At 48.3% G+C, this 24,941-nt stretch overlaps 1 protein-coding gene across 1 annotated transcript in view; it reads left to right on the top strand.

The window, feature by feature from the left end:
- LOC137425952 (voltage-dependent L-type calcium channel subunit alpha-1D-like) overlaps nucleotides 1-24,941 on the top strand; it is a 136,290-nt gene that overhangs the window by 33,668 nt on the left and 77,681 nt on the right. Inside the window, exons 13-22 of the mRNA XM_078775106.1 lie at nucleotides 3,598-3,758; nucleotides 4,144-4,369; nucleotides 4,475-4,679; nucleotides 4,897-5,017; nucleotides 5,240-5,351; nucleotides 19,320-19,487; nucleotides 19,718-19,847; nucleotides 19,941-20,000; nucleotides 23,183-23,289; nucleotides 23,853-23,940. Coding sequence (XP_078631232.1) covers nucleotides 3,598-3,758; nucleotides 4,144-4,369; nucleotides 4,475-4,679; nucleotides 4,897-5,017; nucleotides 5,240-5,351; nucleotides 19,320-19,487; nucleotides 19,718-19,847; nucleotides 19,941-20,000; nucleotides 23,183-23,289; nucleotides 23,853-23,940 — 1,378 coding nt within the window. The remainder of the gene's footprint in view (nucleotides 1-3,597; nucleotides 3,759-4,143; nucleotides 4,370-4,474; nucleotides 4,680-4,896; nucleotides 5,018-5,239; nucleotides 5,352-19,319; nucleotides 19,488-19,717; nucleotides 19,848-19,940; nucleotides 20,001-23,182; nucleotides 23,290-23,852; nucleotides 23,941-24,941) is intronic.

The following is a 24,941-nucleotide window of genomic DNA, read 5'->3' as shown; positions in this document are numbered from 1 at the left end:
GAGACGAATTTGGTATAGGGGAAATATGGGGAAGATGAGACATTAGTGACGAATTTGTAAATGTGTAGATTGTTGTAAATATGGGGTAAGGGCAAGGGTAGAGTAGGTGACAGGGGGGGTGACGTACGGTAGGGACGAGCTTTTCTCCGCTCCTTCTCCATACGCACCTCGCCTTGCATTGCCTTTATTGATGTGTACCCTTGTGACCTTACCCCTCGCTCACCTGTCTTCCCCCCCCCCCCTTGTCTCCCACACGAGGACTGTGCGCCACTGGGCGCCGAGGGGAGCGTGCGAGAGTCCGCCATTGTGCGCCCGAAACTCCCGGAACCAGCTGTCTGCATCGATGCACCACCTTATGGACCACATGTCTGTGGCTGAGCACCACTGATGGACCCCATGGGTTGAGGCATGGCCCCTCTGCTGGAACCGGCCATGAAGGCCCGAGATCTTGCTGGCGGACCTGGGTCACAGGGCACCTATGCCCCACAGGTGAACCACAATAGTCGGCCCTGTGGGCCATAAATAAATAAAAGCGGACACGTTTGGTGCATTTCATTTTATGTTCAAATAGGCCGCCAACAAAGAAGTTGACAACATCTGGAAGAATAACAATAGCCAGCAGAGGGAGCCGAAGAGGAAGACCAGCACCAGGGTTTGTTGTTTTTATTTTTTATTGAACTGCAATGACTGTGCACCGATTGGTGCTTGAGGGTGTTTTTGTGCGTTGTGGGTGCTTTCTCATGCGTCGATGCAGGGCAAGCTGTCTCTCCCCCCCCCCAAAAGAACAATCACAGTTCCTGGGTTGCCATTGTAAATAAAGATAGCGTCATTGTAAATAATGCTCCCCCACCGTTCATGTATAGTTTGAAGACCATTCCGCAATTTGGTTAGCTGTGGGTGTGAATCTGTTAGGCAGGGTGCAATGGAGCAGCGGGACATATTTATTTATGTTTTAAAACTGTCACACTCAGGGTCAGGTTAAATGTAGAGGGAACTACACCTACGTGCCACACTAAACGTAAAGGTAATAGGCCCGTGACGTGCCTAAGAGGAGGAGGGTGCAGTGTTGTGGATATGAGAATTGTGTTTTTCTTATTGTTTTATTGTGGACCCTCCTTCCTCCAGTTGTTGTGTATAAAGGTCAAAGGGCGTCCCGTAGTTAGGTCATATACAATCACGTTTAGCCAATCATAGATTCCCTGCTTGTTGGTAGTTATTTCCTTATTCTGTGTATTAGGCTAAGGCTTTGTCTTCCATTAATTGACACTCCATTGCACCGAATTCAAATAGATAGATCCCCTTTTTATTCCCAAAGCCTCAATTGCCAACTGCATTCGCCGCAGCTGCTGGGCGGTTTTCACCGCGACTCCATTAGCCATGAGGTGGGCTCGGAGAAGAAGGGGGAGGAGCCGCCGAATCCAGGGCATGGCCCGCTGATCGTCATCAAGGGTGGAGCCAGAGAGCCCGTGCCCACCAATCATGGCCGAGGCGACCTCACCGATGGGCGTGTCCTGGAGGCCGGCGGCTTGATCGCCCGAGGGCGATATAAGTGCGCGCGGAAGCCTAGGAGTTGCGCAAGGAGTCGAAGGTGGTTGAGTTATGAGTGGGAGTCCAAGGTGGTTGCGTTTGAGAGAAGAGTCCAGACGAGCTTGGTAAAGGCAGAGGAAGGGATCCCCACGAAGAGTTGCGCCCGTTAAGAAGTTGGCTCCACCAGCAGTTTGGCTCTACCAGCAGTTGGCTCCACCAGCAGTTTGACTCCACCAGGCAGCTTCGACCCGTTACCCCGCGGGAACCAGATTGCGGTGGCATCGGTGGCCGTCGAGGTCCAGCCTGACGTCCCGTGCGGGATCAAGCCCGAACCATCTGCCCCAGCTGAACCTTCCCATTCCTCCTTCCAATCATTCCTGCTTGCAAATTCCCCATTCGTGTGAGTCCGTCTTTTTTTGTTCTGTCTTGGGGTATAAGTTAAGCCTGTGTAGATAAGCTAGCATTTCACTGTGTCTCCTTGATTCCTTCTGTCATTATTTTATTATCTTTCCTTCTTCCTTGGTTTCTTTTGGTCCTGTAAATAGTAATAAATAATAGTCGTAGTTCAAACCTTTTTGCCTTCATCCTCCTCTTCTTCACATCCGTGTCGTCTTTGTCTTTTCCCTCATTGAATATCTGTGGCACGATTTGGCCAACGTTTCAGGATCGGGTCTAGTCTTGGTAAACGACTCACTCCGCGGTTCGCTTCGCTCGGCGCAACATCCATTACGCTGCGGCCGTGAGCGGGGGGTGTTCCTTCGCGTACTGGGAAGCTCTGGTATTTAGGTCATAGGACTTGTGGGCCTAAAACCCTATCCAGCGCCGACCGGGCGTGGCGTCATACCCCCGGGACCACGTCGGTCAGTAACAGACGAGGGGCTTAATCCCCCCTCGAAGGGGAACCATAGGCCGACGTCGGGTTACGTAACAATATATATATATATATATATATATATATATATATATATATATATATATACATTTATATAATTTAAGAAACAGGAAGTAAATTCCTACGTGGGGCTAGTGTGAAAAAATTCTGACTCAACCCGGGACATATATATATATATATATATATATATATATATATATATATATATATATATATATATATATATATATATATATATATAAATAAAATATATACAGTATATACATATGTTGAAGATTACTTTTGATATTGCAGGTATGACTGAGTTGTCAACCTGTGTCATTGTTGTTTAAATGCAGACAATTGCAAACTAAAGTCATTTGTGGTGCCTAAACTTCAGAGAACCTTGGATACATCTTACTATAATTCACCAAATGTCCATCCGTCTGTCTGGCCGTTCGATGGTACCGCAAAAACGGCTGAACCGATCGCAACGATGTTTTGGGTGGGTAATCCTAGGACTAGGTAATCCTAGGACCGTTGGAGTAAAATAGGCTATTTTGTTTTTCCGATTTTTCCAAGCTTTCCAATTTTCCAATTTTCCAGTTTTCCCAAACACGATGAAATAATATTTACCGATATGAACAGTGATGTGGCTTTTGTTGAAATTATACGTACCAGGAGAGAATAGATCGACTCCTGACGAACTCTTCCGATATAAACGTGCGGCTCCGAAGTAACACGGCAGCATGTGCAAAGCGACTGAGAAACAGGTGTAGCGGCCGCTTCCGTGTTACAGATTTGGCGTGCACTCTTCACACATAAACGTGCGACTGAGAAAGATGTGTAGCGGCCGCTTCCGTTTTGCAGAATTCATGAATTCATGCAATCTATTTTCAAAATGGGCGCCATGTACTGTTTAGATTTTGATGACTTGCGTGTGATATGATTCAACGGATGTTTATATGAATCGTTTAAAATAAAAAAAATCCTTCAATTTCTGATATTTTGCCTTTTCATTTGGGCCTCCCAATTGAAGCCCCGCCCATAAGGCGGGTACCGTTGCTAGTAATTGTAATTACATAAGACTTTACAAAGCAATAGTCAGACACAAATGAAATGAAACAGCGTTTACCAGTGTGTAATGTGAGGCATTGTTTCTTTCCATACAAATCCAAACCTCACCCAATATCACCAAGTCTACGCTGGCAACGGTGGCATAGGCTTTGCCGAAGACGATGCCGGGCTTGTGTGAAGTCCACTGCGTTTTTTTGGCTGATCATAGTTCTGGTTTTTCTGAACACCCTCTCCATTGCTACTGAACACAATGGACAACCGCTGTGGCTAACCCACACCCAAGGTACATTGTCTTCTGACAACATTATCTCTGTTCCCACTAAAATCGTCGCAATTGAACATTTGCATCAATTTCGGTTCTCCAGTAGCATAAGCAGTTAGAGTGGTACACGTAACTACAATGTAATTAGAATGCGAGATATTTTGATCAAAAGTCAAGATCATAAAGAACCACTCTGACCTTTACTTACTACAAGCATTCTCTCCGTGACATATGGTATTGCACAATTTTTTCGTAACCAAAGAACAATCATATTGTGCAGTTTATTACATAGTCCAATAGCAAGTGACTAAATGTCAAGACACCTCCATCGCAGCATTCAGGAATTGTGATAATATGGTGTGAATATGTGATAAGCAATTGAAATGCTTCTATCCACACACCCTAGATGTGATCAACAAGAGCCTGCTTGCTCTCTTCACTCTGGAGATGGTCCTCAAGATGTACAGCCTCGGCCTTGAGGCATATTTTGTGTCACTGTTTAACCGATTCGACTGCTTTGTGGTTTGTGGAGGAATCTTGGAGGATCTCCTTGTGGACTTGGGATTGATGGAGCCTCTAGGGATTTGTGTCTTGCGCTGTGTTCGTCTTCTTCGCATTTTCAAGGTCACAAGGTGGTCAATATTTGCAGCATTTGGTGTTCTTTGGGTTAGTGGTGTGATTTGAGATCGAATCACAACCAGTTTACTCTAATATATCCCTCAATGATCTTTGGCCAGATACTGGAATTCACTCACCAACCTGGTCATGTCTCTTCTGAACTCAATGCGGTCCATTGCCTCCCTCTTGCTCCTCCTCTTCCTTTTCATCATCATCTTTGCCCTGCTTGGAATGCAGCTCTTTGGAAGTCGTTTCAGTCACAGTCCACAACCTCGACGGAGCACTTTCGATTCTTTTCCAAATGCTCTTCTTACAGTCTTTCAGGTATAGTGGGATCATTCACTCTCCTCTGCTTTCACTTTATGCGTTATCCCACCACAGGAGTTGACTTTCAAGGAAGCTCACCTAATTTCAAATAGTTTCTAGAATTACTCTCAGAATAATATTAGTTTGCAAAAGCGTGAGCTCCGCATTTCCACTTGTACTGCTGCCTGAGTAAACTTTCAGCCATTGTAATCTATTTGAGGTGTTGTCTCTTTAGATACTGACTGGAGAGGACTGGAATATGGTAATGTACAATGGGATTATGGCTTATGGTGGTCCATATTTTCCTGGCATCCTTGTGTGCTTCTACTTTATCTTCCTCTTTATCTGTGGAAACTGTATCCTTCACATGCACTGTACATGATACAATTGATGACTTGCCAGATGTTGTTAGAAACCTTTTAATACTTTATGGTATAAGTACAGAAGTAAGATGTCTGATAAATCAATGTTCATAACTTTTTTAAATTTATGTTTGCCTAAGAGGGTCTCTAAACGATTTGACGTGATTGATTACATTCCACATCAGTGTGGCTGTGTTTCCTGAAGTGCTTCTACAGATGTGCTTCTCAACGTCTTCCTGGCCATTGCTGTGGACAATCTTGCAGATGCTGAGAGCTTGACATCAGCTCAGAAAGAGGTACAGCAGGAGAAGGAGCGGAGAAAAGCAAGGTGCAGTAGACTCATGAACACTGCCACCATTTTATGCCGTTGGTACGGACAGTGTTGCCAAAAAGTTGAAACAAATATTCATCAAAAGCTGTGATTCAGGTTCAGAAAAGTCCCGCCTGGAGCCTTCTATGTATTATGTATACTAGCAATGGTACCCGCCCTATGGGCGGGGCTTCAATTGGGAGGCCCAAATGAAAAGGCAAAATATCAGAAATTGAAGGGTTTTTTATTTTATTTTAAACGATTTATATAAACATCCGTTAAATCATATCACATGCAAATCATCAAAATCTAAACAGTATTTGTAGAATTTCAATAAAAGCCACATCACTGTTTTTATAGGTAAATATTATTCCATCGTATTTGGAAAAACTGTAAAATTGGAAAATTGGAAAAATTGAAAAAATTGGAAAATTTGAAAAAAATTGGAAAAACAATATAGCCTATTTTACTCCAGGGGGTCCGAGGATTACCCACCCAAAATTTCGTTGCGATCAGTTCAGCCGTTTTTGCGGTACCTGGGAACAGACGGACGGACAGACAGACGGACAGACATTTGGTGAATTATCTATCGTAAGATACAAAATGGTGGGATTTTTGATCCGCATCCATATCTCCACCTTCCTCTTATGCTTTTTACATCCACATTTTTCCTAATTCCTCCTTTTGCTTTCTTTGTTCCTGTGTCCTCCCAACCTCCTTTAAATCCCCACCCACCTCTTCGCCTGTACACCTTACCAGCCGACCATCTCTTCTCCACCCATCCCTTCACTTCCTTTTCTCAATATTCTTATTTTCAGTTTATTCTCCAACTCCCACTCTACCAACCCTTCGTCATACATAACATATAAGTGTCCCCTTATGAGGCCATCGATCTTCTTGTGAAGTGTTCCTGAATTTAGAAGCATATATTGTAAATGGTTTGTATCTCTCGTTTATGATCATCAATGCAATTGGTTGTATAATGCAGGGCACATTGTTTAACAAATTCAGTAAAATTATTGGCTCTTTTGCTTGGAAAATTGTACTGTAATATAAAGACGTCATTGGCGCACTTAATTCCATTTCGTATATTTCAAGTCGTTTTCATTGTAAATTGATCATATTTATATCAACTATGACCCAATGATCAGTTTAACCTCTCTGTCTATTACAAACACAAAAGCAGCCCCTGCACAACCATCTCTCAGCTTCTTATAAGTATTGTTCCAGATTCGGGGACAGTAAGGATTACGATGGGAGTTCACAAATCCACTATCCGGCCGACGATCTTGAAGCCGATGAACCCGCGGATAATTCTGCGGCATGCGGACAATGTCCAAAATGTTTAATTTAGGCAGGGTCCAGCGTCTGAATCTACTTTACCTTTCCAGCAAATTAAACCCCCCAGATGGAGTACCGTTCTCGGAACAGCACCCTGTGATGATAAAACAGCCTAGTGACACCATTTCTAAGTGCCGCTTCCGTGCTGAGAGGAGTTAATAAATTGAGACTAAAATGTTTAAATGCAATGTATATATTTTAAGAATGTATCAAGTTTGGAATTCATATCATGCTAATAGTATCTACAGTATATATTTTCAGGTTATAACCTAATATATATTTCTGTATATTTTCAGGTTAGGCATATGTTATTACAGGTATTGAAGGAACTGCGCTCCAACGCGAGTCGAAAGAATTGACGCGACCAAAGACGGAATTCGTCCGAGTTGCTTTATTGAAACAAAACAGCTCAGGTATTCTCACCAGCCCGTTTTTCGGGCAACAATATATATACACATTTATGTCGGGAAGTTTGCCCGGCAAAAGCTATACCGGGCATGCCCGGGTATCAAGGGTGATCCTTGGAAAGGCGAGTCTGGACCTGCCCGGGCGTGTTTGGCTGCGGCCTGGCAAGTCGAGGCTGGGCATGCCCGGGCGCTCTGGGCGAGCACTGGAAAGGCGATAGCGGGCATGCCCGGACGCTCTGGGCGAGCCCTGGAAAGGCGATAGCGGGCATGCCCGGACGCTCTGGGTGTGCCCTGGAAAGGCGATAGCGGGCATGCCCGGACGCTCTGGGCGAGCCCTGGAAAGGCGATAGCGGGCATGCCCGGACGCTCTGGGCGAGCCCTGGAAAGGCGAGAGCGGGCATGCCCGGGAAAGACGAGACCGGGCGTGCCCGGGAGGTTCGGGCGTGCCCGGGAACAGTGAGTCCGGGCATGCCCGGGAGAGGCGCGTCTGGCCGTGTTCTGGCCGGTGCAAGGCGATTATGTACATCCAGCGGTAACCGCTACACACGCCCCTCCAGAATCGACCTGCACCGGCAGGGTCAATTTAAGGGGGGTCCGGATGACCCGGCCGAAGCGACCTCTGGAGGGTCGTGGGGAGGGGTCTGACGTGGTGGTGGGTGGTCGAGCGGGGGGAACTGTGGACGGGGGGCGGCCTCGCCGCGGAGGAAGGGCCAACCGTGGTGGTCGGTCGACGTCCATGTGCGCCGGTTTGAGGCGGTCCACAGAAATCCGGTCCGGCCGGCCGCCGAAGTCGACGATGAAAGACTTGTCGCCCCGTCGCAGGACCCGGAAGGGCCCGTCGTACGGCGGCCGGAGTGGCCCCCGGTGCGCGTCATGACGCACAAAGACGTACTCCGCTGTGCGAAGCGCCGGGGGGACGTAGGACTGGGGGCCACCGTGGCGGGACGTCGGCACGGGGGCAAATCGTCGGGCGGCCTCCTGGAGGTCCGAGCGCTGGCGAGCGGCGGACCAGGGACTGGTAGCATCAGGCACGAATTCGCCCGGGACGCGGAGTGGCTGGCCGTAGACGAGCTCGGCGGCGGACGCCTGGAGGTCTTCCTTGGGGGCCGTGCGAAGGCCCAAAAGGACCCACAGCAGCCGGTCGGCCCAACCGTCGTCCTGAAGGCCGGCCATGAGTGCGGCCTTCATGGAGCGGTGAAACCGCTCGCACAACCCATTGGCTTGGGGGTGGTAGGCCGTGGTGCGGTGCAGCGTGACCCCCAACGAACGGGCGACCGCGCCCCAAAGCTCAGACGTGAACTGTGGGCCGCGGTCGGACGAGATGTCCGCTGGTGCGCCGAAGCGCGTGACCCAGGTGGCGATGAACGCCTGCGCCACGTCGGCGGTGGTGGTGGAGGTGAGGGGCACGGCCTCCGGCCACCTGGTGGTCCTGTCCACCATGGTGAGCAGGTGGGTGAACCCCCGCGAGGGGGGCAGGGGACCCACCAGGTGCACGTGGACGTGGTCGAAACGCCATTCAGGCACGGCGAAAGGTGCCAGCGGGGCCTGGGTGTGGCGGTGGACCTTGGCTCGCTGGCAGGCCGTGCAGGCGTTGGCCCAGTCGCGGATGTTTCGTCGAAGGCCGTGCCAGACGAAACGCGCCGACACCAGCTTCTGAGAAGCTTTCCGGCCCGGGTGAGAAAGGCCGTGGATGGAGGCGAAGATGCGGCGCTGCCAGGAAACGGGCACGATGGGGCGAGGCTGGCCCTGGGAGACGTCGCAGAGCAGGACGGTGCCCGCGAAGGGGATGTCGGCCAGGCCGAGGCCCGTGTCCGCCACGCGGAGTGCCTGCACCAAGGCGTCGGTGGTCTGGTCGGCCGCCATGAGTGTGAAGTCCACGCCGAGGTGGACCGCGTTCGCGCTGGCCCGCGAAAGGCAGTCGGCCACGGCGTTGTCTTTGCCGGCGACGTGCTGGATGTCCGTGGGGAACTCCGACACGGCGGAGAGGTGGCGCTGCTGGCGGGCCGACCACGGCTCCGTCACCTTAGCCATTGCGTAGACCAACGGCTTGTGGTCGACGAAAGCCGTGAACGGGCAGCCCTCCAGGAGGTGTCGGAAATGGCGAACGGCCAGGAATAGCGCGAGCAGCTCGCGGTCGAACGTGCTGTAGTTTAACTCGTTCGGCCGGAGTTGCCGGCTGAAAAAAGCGAGTGGCTGCCAAACCCCGTCCACCCATTGCTCATGGACGGCGCCCACCGCGTAGTTGGAGGCGTCCGTAGTGAGGGCGATGGGCGCGTTGAGCACCGGGTGAGCCAGCAGCGTTGCGTCGGCGAGGGCCCGTTTGGCACTGGCGAAGGCCGCGTCCATGGCCGCAGACCAAACAATGTCATGCTTGGCCGGCTTGCCCCGGAGGGCCTCGTAAAGGGGCCGCATGAGCTGAGCAGCGCGGGGCACGAATCGGTGATAAAAATTCACCATGCCGAGGAACTCTTGGAGGGCCTTGATGGAACGGGGATGCGGGAACGTGGTGATGGCCTCGACCTTGGTCGGCAGCGGCACGGCCCCGGTCTTGGTGATGCGGTGGCCCAAAAAGTCAACGGTCGTCGCGCCGAAGTGGCATTTGACCGGGTTGACAATTAAGCCGTGCTCGCTGAGGCGACCGAACAGTGTTCGGAGGTGGAGGAGGTGCTTGGCGCGGGACGTGCTGGCGACGAGGATGTCGTCCAGATAGACGAAAAGAAACGGCAGGTCGCGCAGCACGCCGTCCATCAAGCGCTGGAACGCCTGGGCCGCGTTCTTGAGGCCAAACGGCATCCGCAAAAATTCGAACAGGCCGAACGGCGTGATGACGGCCGTCTTCGGGACGTCGGCCGCCCGGACAGGTACCTGGTGGTAGCCCCGTATCAGGTCAATTTTCGAAAAGATGACCCGTCCCGCCAAATGGGCGGAAAAGTCCTGAATATGCGGGATCGGGTACCTGTCGGGGGTGGTAGCGTCATTGAGACGGCGGTATTCGCCACACGGGCGCCATCCACCCCCCGGCTTTGGCACGATGTGCAGTGGCGAGGCCCACGCGCTATCGGAGCGCCGCACGATGCCGAGGTGCTCCAACGCGTCGAATTCGGCCTTTGCCACGGCGTGCTTGGCTGGGTCGAAGCGGCGGGCCCTGGCATAGACCGGCGGGCCCATAGTGGGTATGTGGTGCTCGATCCCGTGCCGCACCGCGACGGCCGAAAACGTCGGCCGCGTGAGGGCCGGGAATTCCACGAGCAGGCGAGCGAACTCGTTCGTTGCCGGGAGGGCGCACGCCAGTTCGGTCGGCGCGGAGCTGCTCATTGTGCACGCCAGGGAGCTGAAGGTCTCGGCGTGGACAAGGCGACGTCGTTTGACGTCGACCAGCAGCCCGTGCGCGCAGAGGAAGTCGGCGCCCAGCAAAGCCACGGGGACGCTGGCGGTAACAAAAGTCCATTGAAAGCGCTGGCTGCCGAAGCAGAGGGTGACGACGCGTGGGCCGAAAGTGCGTATGGCCGAGCCATTAGCAGCGACCAAAGAGGGGCCGCAAACTGCGTCCAGCCTGTCCTGCTCGGAGGCAGGTATGACGCTCAGTTGAGCGCCGGTGTCGCACAGGAAACGCCGTCCAGACGCTTTGTCCCGAATAAACAGCAAGTTGCCCGAGTGGCCGGCGCTCATGGCTGGGAATGAACGCCGGCCCGGCCGTTTCCCGACCTGCCGAAAGTGCACGGGGGCCGGCACGTCCGAGCCTTGTGTCCGAACCTGGTGTGGTAATAACACCACGCCCGGTCAGGTGGAGGCCCCGGCCGTCGTGTCGGAAGCGGGCGGTGCGGCGTGGCGGCCGCCAGTTGCACCGGCAGTTCGGCCTCCAACCGCGCAGGGCGCTCGGGCGTCATGGGCGTCGCCTCGGACGGCGGCGGGCTCCAGGTAACCGCGCCGATGTGCTGGCCCGCCGAGGAGATCTTATCGGCTTCCCTGGCGAGGGCGCGGGAATCCGTGATCAACGTGCCAGCCAGGGCGAGGCGTACTGGGTTAGGCAGCTGACGGAGGAACAGCTCCCGGAACAGGAATGCCGGAGAGTGCTCGCCGAGCAACGAGAGCATATAGTCCATGCGCTCGGACGGGCGCGTGTCGCCGAGCTCGGGCAGGTCAAGCAGGCGCCGTGCGCGTGCTGCCGGTGAGAGGGCGAAAGCGCCGAGGAGGAGCGTCTTCAGCGCGTCGTATTTGTCAGCAGCCGGCGGGTGCTGGAGGAGGCTCAAGGCGCGGGCCGCGGTGGCGGAGCCGAGCGCCGCCACAACATGGTGGAAGCGGGTGTCGTCCGCGGTGATGCCTCGCAGGGCGAACTGGGAGTCCGCCTGGGCGAACCAAACAGCCGCGTGAGTCTCCCAGAAGGTAGGCAGTTTAAGCGTCACTGCCGTATCCATGTCGGTAGGTCACCAATGAAGGAACTGCGCTCCAACGCGAGTCGAAAGAATTGACGCGACCAAAGACGGAATTCGTCCGAGTTGCTTTATTGAAACAAAACAGCTCAGGTATTCTTACCAGCCCGTTTTTCGGGCAACAATATATATACACATTTATGTCGGGAAGTTTGCCCGGCAAAAGCTATACCGGGCATGCCCGGGTATCAAGGGCGAGCCTTGGAAAGGCGAGTCTGGACCTGCCCGGGCGTGTTTGGCTGCGGCCTGGCAAGTCGAGGCTGGGCGTGCCCGGGCGCTCTGGGCGAGCACTGGAAAGGCGATAGCGGGCATGCCCGGACGCTCTGGGCGAGCCCTGGAAAGGCGATAGCGGGCATGCCCGGACGCTCTGGGCGAGCCCTGGAAAGGCGATAGCGGGCATGCCCGGACGCTCTGGGCGAGCCCTGGAAAGGCGATAGCGGGCATGCCCGGACGCTCTGGGCGTGCCCTGGAAAGGCGATAGCGGGCATGCCCGGACGCTCTGGGCGAGCCCTGGAAAGGCGATAGCGGGCATGCCCGGACGCTCTGGGCGAGCCCTGGAAAGGCGAGAGCGGGCATGCCTGGGAAAGACGAGACCGGGCGTGCCCGGGAGGTTCGGGCGTGCCCGGGAACAGTGAGTCCGGGCATGCCCGGGAGAGGCGCGTCTGGCCGTGTTCTGGCCGGTGCAAGGCGATTATGTACATCCAGCGGTAACCGCTACAGTATCATGAATAGGCGAGGCTGTGTGAATCACCCTGTTAACTTTTGTTATGTCTGTGGGAAATACACTCCAGTAGCCAGTGCAAGAACCTTACCAAGAGGGTGCAAAGCTGCTTACAAGTATTATTTTGAATGTAAAGTTAGAGACCAAGACAAGAGCTGGGCACCTCATGTTTGCTGCACCGTGTGTAACTCGGGGCTTACCCAGTGGTTGAGTGGAAAAAGGTAGGGAATACCTTTTGCTGTGCCAATGATATGGCGTGAGCCAACGAATAATCACTCTGCTACTTTTGTATGACAAATATTGCTGGTTTCTCAACGAAAAACAAGACAAAAATTGTATATCCAGATTGTAAGTCTGCTCTGAAGCCGGTCCCCCATGACTTGGATTCTTCTGTGCCAGTTCCACCAGAAGCTGCTGCAGAAGAAAGCGATGACAACTCTGACGATGCTGTGGGTGATATGGATGAACTGTACGAACCTGTCTGAAGAAAAGAAGCCATACTTGCTAAATCAAGAAGAACTAGAACGGCACTCAGTAGAGAGCATACCTCCGCCTGCTGAACAGTTTACGTTTTGTATCTCAGGGTAGACCAGGAAATCACCATACAGAATCACATTTAATCAAAATCAATCACAGAAATCACCATAGGTCCAGTCTTTCATACCCTGATCTACCCCTCGTTTTTGGCCAAATCACTCAATGGTGAAGAATCACTTCAAAAATTACACGAGCTAGATCCGCATCCGGATATTCACCAAAATCGAATCGATTCTCCCTTGTCAGAAACACAACGAGTCAACCAAATTTCGTCCAAATCCGTCCACAACATTTTGAGATATCCTGCTATGTATTGTTTTTGGCCCTATCTCCCAATGGTGAAGAATCACTTTAAAAATCCTTGTAGCCGGATCCGAATCCGGATCTTCACCAAAATCTAAACATTTCGTCCTTGTCACATTCGCTACATCTCTGCCAAATCTCGTCCGAATCCGTCCACAACTTTTTGAGATATTTTGTTCCCAAACGGACAGACAGGGGTGAAAACATAACCTCCATCCACCTTTGGTGGCGGGGGTCATTAATCGATCTGGTGAGAGACTTGTCATTGTCAAAGGAGAAGGCTGAAGTGTTGGGCTCCAGACTACAGCAATGGAATGTCATTTTTTAAGATAGAAAATGATGTTTGTTTCTGTGCTGATGTTAAAGGATTAATGCATGAGCTAGGAAACAAACATGTGCCTGATGAATGGAGGCTCTTCATAGACTCCAGCAAAGTGAGCCTGAAAGCTGTTTTGTTGCACAATGGTGACAAAAAACCTTCTGTTCCTGTAGCTCATGCTGTCGGCATGAAGGAGACGTACGAGTCCATGGAAATCCTTCTAAAAGTGATTAATTACTCAGATCACAAGTGGAACATTTGCAGTGATATAATTCTCCTCCTAGGACTGCAGCTGGGGTACACAAAATACATGTGCTTCTTGTGCCCATGGAACAGCCGTGATGACGGCAATCATTATGTTGTAAAAGACCGGCCTGGAATAGTCAGGGCCCTTTACGATATTTTGGTTCAAATTCTTCCAAAAGCATCAAATTTGGCGCAGATGTTGCCCATGCCATACTCTTTCGATTTTTGACGGGCGCCAAGGGCGGTATGATCCGGGGACCATACCGGTCCATCCCGCCATGTCACCTGACCTATGACGTCATAATTAGGATATGCATCCAATCACATGGCGTACTATAAGTGGTCAAAGTTCAAAATGAATCGATCGAAAAATGAAGGCAGGGATCCATTTTTTAAGGTTTTCATAAAATCAAATATGGCCGCCAGGTCACATGACCATGCCTGAAAATTAGGAAATAAACATGTAAATATTTCCTCTAATTGTCAAAAATAAGGTCAGAGTTCGATTACCCAACCCAGAAACATAAAATGGTGAACCTCGCGTAAATCTTGACAAAAAACTCAAAAACCGACATGTTTGACTCAAAAATGACCTTTAAGATGACTTTGAGGGTTGACCTTGACCTCGAATCATCAAAATAACATCATAATTGGATTCCTCGACCTCGAAAACCCCTGAAAAGTGGTATCATACATGATTCCAACCCTTTTGGTTATTTAACTGATTTTCCTCGAATCCGGGTGGCGGCCATTTAGTATTTCGCCAATATGGGGCCCCCGGGGGGGGGGGGGGCGCCCGTCTTGGCGCACGTCAAAAATCGAAAGAGTATGGCATGGGCAACATCTGGGCCAAATTTGGTGCTTTTGGAAGAATTTGAACCAAACGGCCCCAAAATATCCCTAAGGGCCCTGACTATTCGTAGACCCAAAAAAAAGTCTTCCGTCCACCGCTTCACATCAAACTTGGCCTTCTGAAAAACTTTGTAAAGGCATTGGATCACGACGGTAATGGCTTCAATATCTCATAGAGAAGTTTGGCGCAGAGAAAACTGATGCTAAGCTCAAAACAGGCATTTTCGTTGGACCTCAGATCCGAGAACTGATACGTGATGCCGAGTTCAAAAATAAACTGAACCTACTTGAGTTTGCAGTATGGGAAGCATTTGTGTTGGTTGTGCAGAACTTTCTTGGGAACCATAGAGCTGAACAGGTATGCTGAATTAGTGGACAACATGCTAAAGGCCTATAAGTGAATAGGCTGTAGGATGTCTCTTAAAATGCACTTCTTGCATTCTCATCTTGATTTCTTCCCACCTAATCTGGGTGAGGTAAGCGATGAGCATGGAGAAAGGTTCCACCAAGACATTTCGGTCATGGAAACTAGGTATCAAGGCCGGTTCAACCCAAAAATGATGGGTGATTACTGCTGGTTCCTACAACGGGAGACCAATTCCACACACAAGCGCAAGAGCAAGTGTCTCACGCACTTCTGAACACGTCTGACAGTGGGGCCTACGCTGACTATATTGCAAGAGTGTAAACTTGAAGTGTTGTTTCTGAATCACTCACAATGCGGTAGATTTCCCTATCAAGTTTACACCCTTCCTAAGATTACCATTTCTAATGTTTTATTAACTTCTTTTCTGCAACTTGTTTATGTTCTTGGTTTGTATACTACACATTACACACGGAGATCAACAATTGTTATCTAAATATGACGTGATAGTAATTACTAAGCACTGATATTAGATGCACAATGTGGCGATCTGCAATGATAAAGTATCTAATATAGCATGCCGGGTATCATTAATACATATACATATTTTGAAAACCTGACGTGCTGGCTAAATTCTGACTACAGATTTGAAATCAGCGGCTCAGATTTAACCAAAGACATCTGCATTTTCCTGAGTAGTACACGAAAAGTTTTTTTTTTGCCCAGTGTTATAGTATAAACACATTGCATATTCCCTTACTATTGATATGAGGGGGACTGGGGGTGTAAGTGGGGGGGGGGGGGGGCTGGGATGGGGTGGAGTTCAAGTCTTCCACGAACTGGCTGGACAGGTTTGAAGTTCAACAACGAAATTCTTACCCCTAACATATACTAACCCTAACAACCCTAGCAACCCTAACCCTAACAACTAAACCTAACCCTAACAGCTAACCCTAACCCTAACAACTAACCCTAGCCCTAACCCTAACCCTAACCCTCACCCTAACAACTAACCCTAGCCCTAACCCTAACCCTAACCCTCACCATAACAACTAACCCTAACCCTAACCCTAACCCCAACATTAACCCCAACCCTAACCCTAACCCTAACAACCCTAACCCTAACCCTAACCCTAACCCTAGCCGAGTTGTTGTTAGGGTTGTTAGGGTTAGGGACTTAGGGTTAGGGTTAGGGTTAGGATTTGTCGATTTGGAAGGCGATTTGGGCATGGAATTGCAGTTTGTTCATGGTGCCAGTGATAACTCACTTACTCTTCACTAAAATCAGCACGGGATCTCTACCATCCACCAACTAATGCTATCAGATGGGACACCCACATTAAAGTCCATCCAAGGAATGTCACACTTTGTGGTGCCTGAATGCCTGCGAAGCACCAATCCGACAGTTTATATTCGGGTGCCGAATCAAACCTAGAGTTAACAGGTCAAAGGTAAGTTTGCCACTTCTGCACCATCCTGTCGAATTAAAAATGCCCCAACTATATGCACACCATCCTAACATTACTATTACTAGGGCGTGCCCGTACGTGGGTGCAAAAAAACATGCGTGCAAACAACAACAACAAAAAAAAACTTTGAAACCACGTGGCAGTAACGACCACAGAACCCCCCCCCCCCTCTATTTACATGAAATGGTTTGGTCCATTCGCAAGGCCAAAGCGAACGGCTTGCGAGTACGGTAGAACCCCCCCCCCCCTCTATTTACATGAAATGGTTTGGTCCATTCGCAAAGCCAAAGCGAACGGCTTGCGAGTACGGAGACCATACCTTGGGAACCACTTGTCCGATTAATTTCAAACCTTGAAAAGGCACATCCTCAGGTCCCCAGCAATATACCTGGCAAGTTTCAAGTATATCGGACCCGTGGTTGTCGAGAAACAGCGGTCACAGACAAACACACAGACACACACACATACACACACACATACACACACACATACACACAGAGATTACTGGAATTATAGATAGATAACGTGACACTGAAATCGTATAGGACAACAGTGAGATGTAATCCCATTTTCTTTTTACCAAAACAGGGCAATGGAAGTAAAACAGCCAAGTGATGATGTGGGCCACGCAGCGATGACAAAGCAACTGGGAATTCTTGGAGAGGATGCAACAGTGGTAAATGATGACAGACAAAGTGTCAACATATTCGCACATAGTGCTTAGGAGCCATTGACATATTGTCCTGGTTTATTTTATTTTTGCTTACTTTCATGTCGAGTGTTGAAATGCGGGTTGAGAAAAGAGGATTTCAGTGATTCTTCACCATTAGCACGATAAGGCAAAAAAACGATACATAGCACGATATCTCAAAAAGTTGCGGACAAATTCGGACGAAAATTGGTGGATAGGTTGGGTGTGTAACAAGGAAGAATAGATTCTATTTTGGTGGAGATCCCAATACGGATGTTCCGAATACGGATACAATATTTTTTTTTAATTGTTAATGATTGGTCACCATTGAGCGAAAGGGCCGAAAACGATATGTAGCACGATATCAAATATTATCACCGAATTCAATAAGTTGTGGACGACTTTCACCAAAACTAGGTGGACGAGTTGGTTAGGTGACGAGAACAAGTGATTCGATTTTGGTTCAGGTCCGGATCCAGATCCGACTTATCGTTGTGATTCAAAATATAACCTGTTCAGCCTGGTGGACGTAAGCGCTCTACCGAGTGCCGGTCTAGTTTTGGGATGCTTTATATCAGGCCTTTAAATTTGTTTTCTCCGCAACCGCTTGAGCGATTGACATGAAACTTCCAACATAGGAGTGGCTACCGATCGATCATTTTTAGCTCACCTGGAACGTAGATCCGGGGAACTTATGTGATGGTGCGTCGTCGGTCCGTCGGTCCATCAGTCCGTAAACCGCTGATGGGATTGTGACCAAACTTGGCACAAATGGTATTTTGTATGTTGCAACTCAAGTTTGTTCACGGCATTAAAAAACTAGAGCGATACTCTTCGACGTCATGACGTTGACCGATATGCCTCCGTGCACATTATTACATCATTGTTTGCTTTAAATCCATACGGCTGTTCTAAAGTTATCACGTTTTTACCCGAAGTGACCTCTGACCTTTGACCTCTTGACCCCAAAATTTCATCAGTTCATGAAATTTAAATCCCTTCAGCTTTTCACAAGTTATCACCTTTTTACCTGACGTGACCGCTGACCTTTGGCCTCGGGACCCCAAAATCTATTCAGTTAACCTTTCACCAAATCGATTCGCAAATCTTTCCACAGCTTCAAGGAAGAGAGGAGAAATGGAATGATTCTGTCTGCAATGTCTCTTCGTCAGGTCAGTATATATCTGAATATTTTGAATCAATCGGGTTGGCCCAGTAACGTTGACATGTGGGGGACCCAAGTTCAAATCCCATATATACCATATATGCTTGCCATCATCTACTAATTTCGTTATAATTAATGTAAAACGACATGATGTGCATTAATACTTTTGTCCTGCATCTCATTTATGTACTGTACATGTGCCTCCATGAGCCTTACAACAGGCATTTTAAGGCCATTTTCCCTGCTAGAGCGGGGGTTAGCCCTCCATGAGCCTTAGATCACTGTAAAAAAAACAAAAATAAAACATAAGTGCAGTATGTCTAAGAAAGAGACCCCCAATTGATAAATGCATTCTGATGCCCTCACCCAGGGCGGATGATTGCGGGAGGGGTGGGGGAGGAGCAGGGAGGGTCGTTGCCCTAGTTCATTGAGGAGCCCGAGTTTCTCCCATTTGTTTTTACATTACAGCGAAACCCTTCGTCCCCCTGGACGTTTGGCTCAAGTCTTTCACGAACCGGCTGGTCAGGTGTGACGTTCGACTAAGGTTAGGGCAGGAATTTATAATTTTCCCAGAATGCCTGCAATAGCTTGTCGACTCTTCGCGACGGACACCATGGGATCCTTCACATCCACCAACTAATGCCGGTGATGGAACGCCCTGTTTCGGAGGGACGGCACACACATTGATGAATCATGCTGCCTGTAAAACACCAGGATGACAGTTTATAGCTGGGCCAAGATTTGAACCCAGGCTAGAAAAGCCAAAGCAGCACCGAAAGTAGCCGCCGATACACGCACAGACACAAACTTCAACTTATATAATAGATTTATTAATACTTTATTTATTTACTTTCTAACACACTGTGAGATAAAAGGGCCACTGCTGTGATTTTGTTTTGTTTATGAGTTTGTTGCTGTTCTCGTTTAGGATCTTCATTAAAGAAACTTTTTTTTTTTAAATTACTAAAGAGAGAGAAATGGTGGGGGGGGGGGGGGCAGCGTTTCACAACACATCTGCATTGCAATTTGTGATGAAGATCTGCCAACCCCAACCCCAAGTGTAGAATCGATATCCGAAACTATGACCTCTTTTCTTCGATCTGTCCTTGTATTTTATAGGAAGTGAAGTACCACATGAGAGATACATAGAGATGGAGCTGGAGGAAGAGAGTGAAAGTGCAGGCGAAGATGGAGATGAAGTTGTACCAATAGGACCAAGACCACAAAGAAAATCCCAGCTCCAAAGGCAGAAACGTATTCCTCCATTGCCACCAAAGTCTGCATTCTTTATCTTCAGTCACAGAAACCGGTTAGGGGTTTGACGCACGACCATTACCCGGCACTCTGACGTCACAATCTAAATGTATAGCTTCGACAGCGAAAATCGTCGAAGTAATAGTTGAATCAATGATCATGACATCATGTCGGTCAATCAATCAAATGAAGTGTCTTTATTAGTTAATTTATACTCTTTTTCTGAAGATCTATGATGCCAATGTGTTGTTGATCAATTTGCTGACCCGTCCTTTCCCTCCTCAGTTTCCGAGTGGTTTGTCACAAGCTTGTCAACCACATTATCTTTGCCAATGTCATTTTGGTCTTCATCTTGCTCAGCAGCCTGGCCCTAGCAGCAGAAGATCCAATCCACAGCCATTGCCTACGTAATAAGGTACAAGGCTGTTTGTTGAACCGAGGAAGTAATATGTCTTATGTGAATTGGATCTTCTAAAGGCAGACTTAACTCAAAACATTCTATTCACAGATTCTGGGTCACGCAGATTATTTTTTTACTGGAATTTTCACCCTCGAAATCTTCCTGAAGGTCAGAATGCTTACAAGCACAAACAACTTAAGGCAGTGAAGATGGAATCCTCGTGTATCGCACTATACTTTGAGAAGTGTCTGTATGTTTCACTTCTGTGTGTTCCTATAGGCCTGGTTTGGCTTGGCGGTTAGGGTGCCGGCTTGGGATCCTAGGATCCTGGGTTTGAATCCCGGTCGATTGCTGAATTAACACCACGGGGGTTGACTGAGCCTGTCATCCTTCCGAGGTCGGCAAATTGAGTACCAGTTTACTGGTAATTCCTTGTGCGTCGCAAGAGGCGACTAACAGGGATGGCGGCAGGAAGGGCATCCGGCCATAAAACATTGCTTCAAAAAGGGGACCACGGTGCCCGAAAAAGGCCAAACCCTGCTCTGTGCGGAAAAATGGCCTCCAGACAAGTAGAATGCTTGATCTGACCAGTTTGAAATTTCTTGAACATGATCTACACAAAAATTGTATGGGCGAATTTAATTGATGACATCATCAGTCACGTGGTTCGGCAGCCATATTGGATTGAACATAAATCTACGTCGTCGATAAACCACACAAACAGCAGCTAATAAACACCACAAAATACACCACACAAACACGTCCTGGCGAGTGTCTGCAATCTCTGATTTATCTTGCTTGTTCTTCTTCTTCTTGTTGTTATTTTTATTATTATCATTTATTCTAACTGAATTCTGAGAAATGGAAGCTCCAAAATAATATAGGGTAGGTGGGGGTGAAATGGACCCCCTAAGCCAAAGTCTCGATAGAGGCTATACAAATAGAAAAGGAAAATTTCCAAATAATGGTTTATTTAGACAACCAGACAGACTACATCCCCGTGCAGTTTGGGTGGACTAAATTCAAAGACATATGATTGAGGGGACAAATAAAAATTTGCCATCAGTGTCCATATTCCCCACGTTGTTTGGAATATGGACCCCCCATTGGGGTAATATGGACCGCGGGTCCATATTACCTCAATGTGGTAAGTCCAGTTTCTTTTCGACAAATGTTCCCTGGGACAAATGTTACTTTCCGATTTTTCAGTGAACAACAACCTTAGCGACATTCGTCACAGACGAAAGCACCTATACCCTCATAGTCAGTTTCGTTTTCATGGACCCATTGCTTGCATTCCCTGCATTGGATCCAAGAAAATTCAGGTGGATCAACAAATAACTCATTGCAATATATGCAGTAGAAATTACTCATGCAGTTTTCAGGTCCTTTTCTGTGTTGCTTATGTTACGTGCTCCTCCCCAAACCCCGGTCATGGTGTACCTCCGAGCCCTGAAAGGAGTCACGGCAGAAAGATGTGCTATTATGTGTGCCAATGACCAATGGTGAAACCACACCAATCAGTTGATACCAAAAACCAAGTATTGTATTAAGATCACACAATAATAACAACTTGCACAAGTACAATATCACAACAAAATACCATATAATTCCTATGATGGTACCACCAGTTTCTTACTCAATAACTCACAGTGCTCAACGTGAGCGAAATGTAACACCCCCAAAGTCACTGTCCCGGCACCAGGCCAAAGTCGATCCATGCTCCGGTGATCACAAGAAAAAGGTCGTGTTGAGACCAGAACCCAAGTCGGCTGACAGTCGACGCTGCCGAAGAGCCGCTGGGTGGGTGTCGGGCCGACGTCTGTCAGGCAAAAGTTCACCCAAAAGGCGACTGGGAATTCACACCTTCGGTTCACCAAACAATGATGCTGATATGAACAAGCAGCGGCTCCCCAAGCAGAAAACCACGAATTCCCCAAACGAAATCCACGACACACACGTGAACCAGGCTAACGGCTGGGGCGCGGTGAAATGGCTGGAGCGAGGTGAAATGGTGGACGGGTCTGTAATGGAGGCGTACCTGCTCTCCAACAACGATTCACTTTTGGAATCAACCACAAAACCCGTCACGCAGGTTTATCTGCCACAGCGATATCGACTGTCACAGGAATCCCTTTCCCGGGGAAACCAATATTCGCTCGTGACCAACGTTCGCCAGCGTCTGCTCGATACCTCAAAGCAGATCGGCCTCTCTCCCGACCTCACTTGCTCCGCTTCAGCCTCCTCGTCTTTTTCTTCCAGTTTCTCCCGATCCATTTCGTTTTTCTTTTAAAACACTAGTTTTTACCTTTGAAGACAGTTATCTCCATTTCACTCAAACTATAACAATAATAGTACATGGAACTAAAAATGCTTCCAGTGGATGAAAACCACAAAGACGGAAGTGACGAATCCGTAACACTTAGCAGACTTGCAGACAAGTTAAATCTCCAACAGTGCATAGTCACTGTCGGATTTTTATACAGAATCAAGTGTACATGTTATCGGCTGTTAACAAACAGCCGATACTTGACGGCTACTTGGACCATGCCTAGTTTTGCTTAGTCACATATTTCGGTGCAGCAAAATTTATTTGATTCAAATTTTGACAGTGAACAAGCTGTTTTATGGACTTATTCTATTAGCTTCCTGTGTGGGGAATATGGACATCGACCATGGGGAATATGGACATGGGTCCATATTAGACACTACCAAAGGGCCCATATTCCCCACACCATGCCTCTCGATCATGTCAGCATGCCCAGTACATATGGGCTGGGATGGAGTTTTCTACACACAGTGGTGCTGTAGACAGCTCTCACGTGTACTCAGCCAGGGACACCACTCATCAAACAAGCTAGTGACTACATGTACATACACAGTACTGCATGCTTATGAATTATAAAATTTGAGATGAAAACTTTTGGAAGTTTGCACTTACCGTCATTAAAGAGTTTGAATCAACTGCAGTTGTTCACTTGCTGGTCGGCCATACTTGTTTATCCCGTGATATGGAGACGAGGCTTGATGCAGTGCATCATGGGAAATTCAGTGGGGTCCATATTCCCTCGGGGTCCATATTACCCCCACCCACTATATCTACATGACGCCAATCTCCGATGTTGTTATCAAGCTGAAAAGGAAGTGTCTGTCTTTGACACTATTACATGATCTTAATGACTTAAAACCTAAAGCTAAACATCATTCAGTGGCTGGAATGCTATTGTCAACAAAAACAATTATTGAGAAATATATTGAGGGATTGTGTGAGGTGTAGACCTCATTATCATTGGTGTCTTTCTCTTCCCAACTACTCACTATCTTCCAAACCCCATATTCTCTTCTTACAGATGACTGCTTATGGAGTGTTCTGGCATCGTGGGTCCTTTTGCAGGGGCGGTTTCAACTTACTAGACCTTCTTGTCGTCTCTATCTCTCTTGCTTCACTCGCCATCGAGTATGGAGAAATATTTAAGTTAATAAATAGTTCCTGTTCCCTCAACATTTAGACACAAGACACTCACCACCTGCAAAGCTGTGATCATTCTCACGTGGCCATTTAGGAGACAAAATTGTCATAATATCCACAAATTCTACATTTTTTATTTGTCAACTAAATCCAGAATTCACAATTTGATTCTTTACTTTCTTTCCTCAGCTCTTTGTAATACTTTAATGTTCAAATTTATCAGATTCTTAAGACTCATCCATTTTTGTTGATTGCCTGACCTCTAGGTAATTGCTCATTCTGCACACTTGTGTCCTCCTACCCCCATTGGTAGTACACAGAAACTTTATACCTTCTGTCATTTAGTTCTTCCATGAGTCTTATAGGATAATATTGGTCATTGGTTGCTGGAGGAAACATGACAGGTGTGTCAGAGGTTGAGATCTTGCAGGCTCAGATCTCTGCTTCTCCACGTGAATGTCCAAATCATCAGACAAGTACACTGATTTTTCCCCTGCTTTTGGTACAAACCGCAAAGGTAAAGATGTTGACCTCACTGGACATTCCCACAGGTCCAATGCCATGTCTGTGGTCAAGGTCCTCAGGGTACTGAAGGTGCTCAGACCTCTTCGAGCCATTGATCGTGCTGAAGGATTGAAGGTGAGAGAGGAAATTTATTTCTATTTTTGCTAACATTATCTTTCTCTTTGTTCAATGTCCACCAATCTGCTACTTTTCCACTGCAGTCCATATCCTCTCTCAATTATTTTTTTATTCTGTTATTTATTAGCTCACCTGGAACGAAGTTCAGGGGAGCTTATGCGATGGCGCGTTGTCCGTCCGTCAGTCCGTAAACACTTGCAACTTCTTCTCCGAAACCGCTGATGGGATTGCGATCAAATTTGGCACAAATTATATTTGTTGTGTTGTGACTAAAGTTTGTTCACGGAATTAAAATAAATCGGGGTCTAAGGGGTTTACCGGGGTCAAAATGGCTCCAGGTTTGACCCCCAAAAATAGGAATTTGCTTTTTCCTCTGAAACTACACACACTATTTCGATGACACTTGACCACAACCTTCACCACCCGTGATGTACCGAAGTTTGTTCAAAGCACGAAGAAAATCAAAGTATAAGGGAGTCTACGGGGGGAGGGGGGGCAGGGTCAAATTGGGTCCAGGTTTAACCCCCGAGAATATGTATTTGCTTTCTTTTCTGAAACTACACACACAATTTTGATGAAACGTGACCACAACCTTCACCACCCGTGATGTAGGAAAGTTTGTTCACGGCATTTTAAAAAATCTGCCCCTTTGGGGATCTACAGGGAGTTACCCCCCAAAATAGGTATTTGCTTTCTTCTCAGTAACTACACACACGATTTTGATGAAACTTGACCACAACCTTCACTACCCGTGATATACCAAAGTATTGTTGCAGATCCCCCGAAGCCCGTTCCCGTTATAAAGGGGGGATTCAACCCCTTTCCCCCCCCCTGGGTCTTCGGGTCCACGAGACCGAATCGCCACTTCCGGGCAAACGTGAAAAAGGGTTTCGGGACAAATTCGCACGTACCTTTGGTACCCACGCTGCCACGAAAGCGGGGATCGAGCCTCGCACGAGCCACGCTTAATCGAGTACGCCCGAGCGGAATGTGTATCA

The sequence above is a fragment of the Myxine glutinosa genome, chromosome 4 (assembly GCF_964187855.1).
Source record: "Myxine glutinosa chromosome 4, kmMyxGlut1.1, whole genome shotgun sequence".
In the NCBI taxonomy this organism is placed as follows: domain Eukaryota; kingdom Metazoa; phylum Chordata; class Myxini; order Myxiniformes; family Myxinidae; genus Myxine; species Myxine glutinosa.
This window is presented reverse-complemented; position numbering and strand designations above follow the sequence as displayed.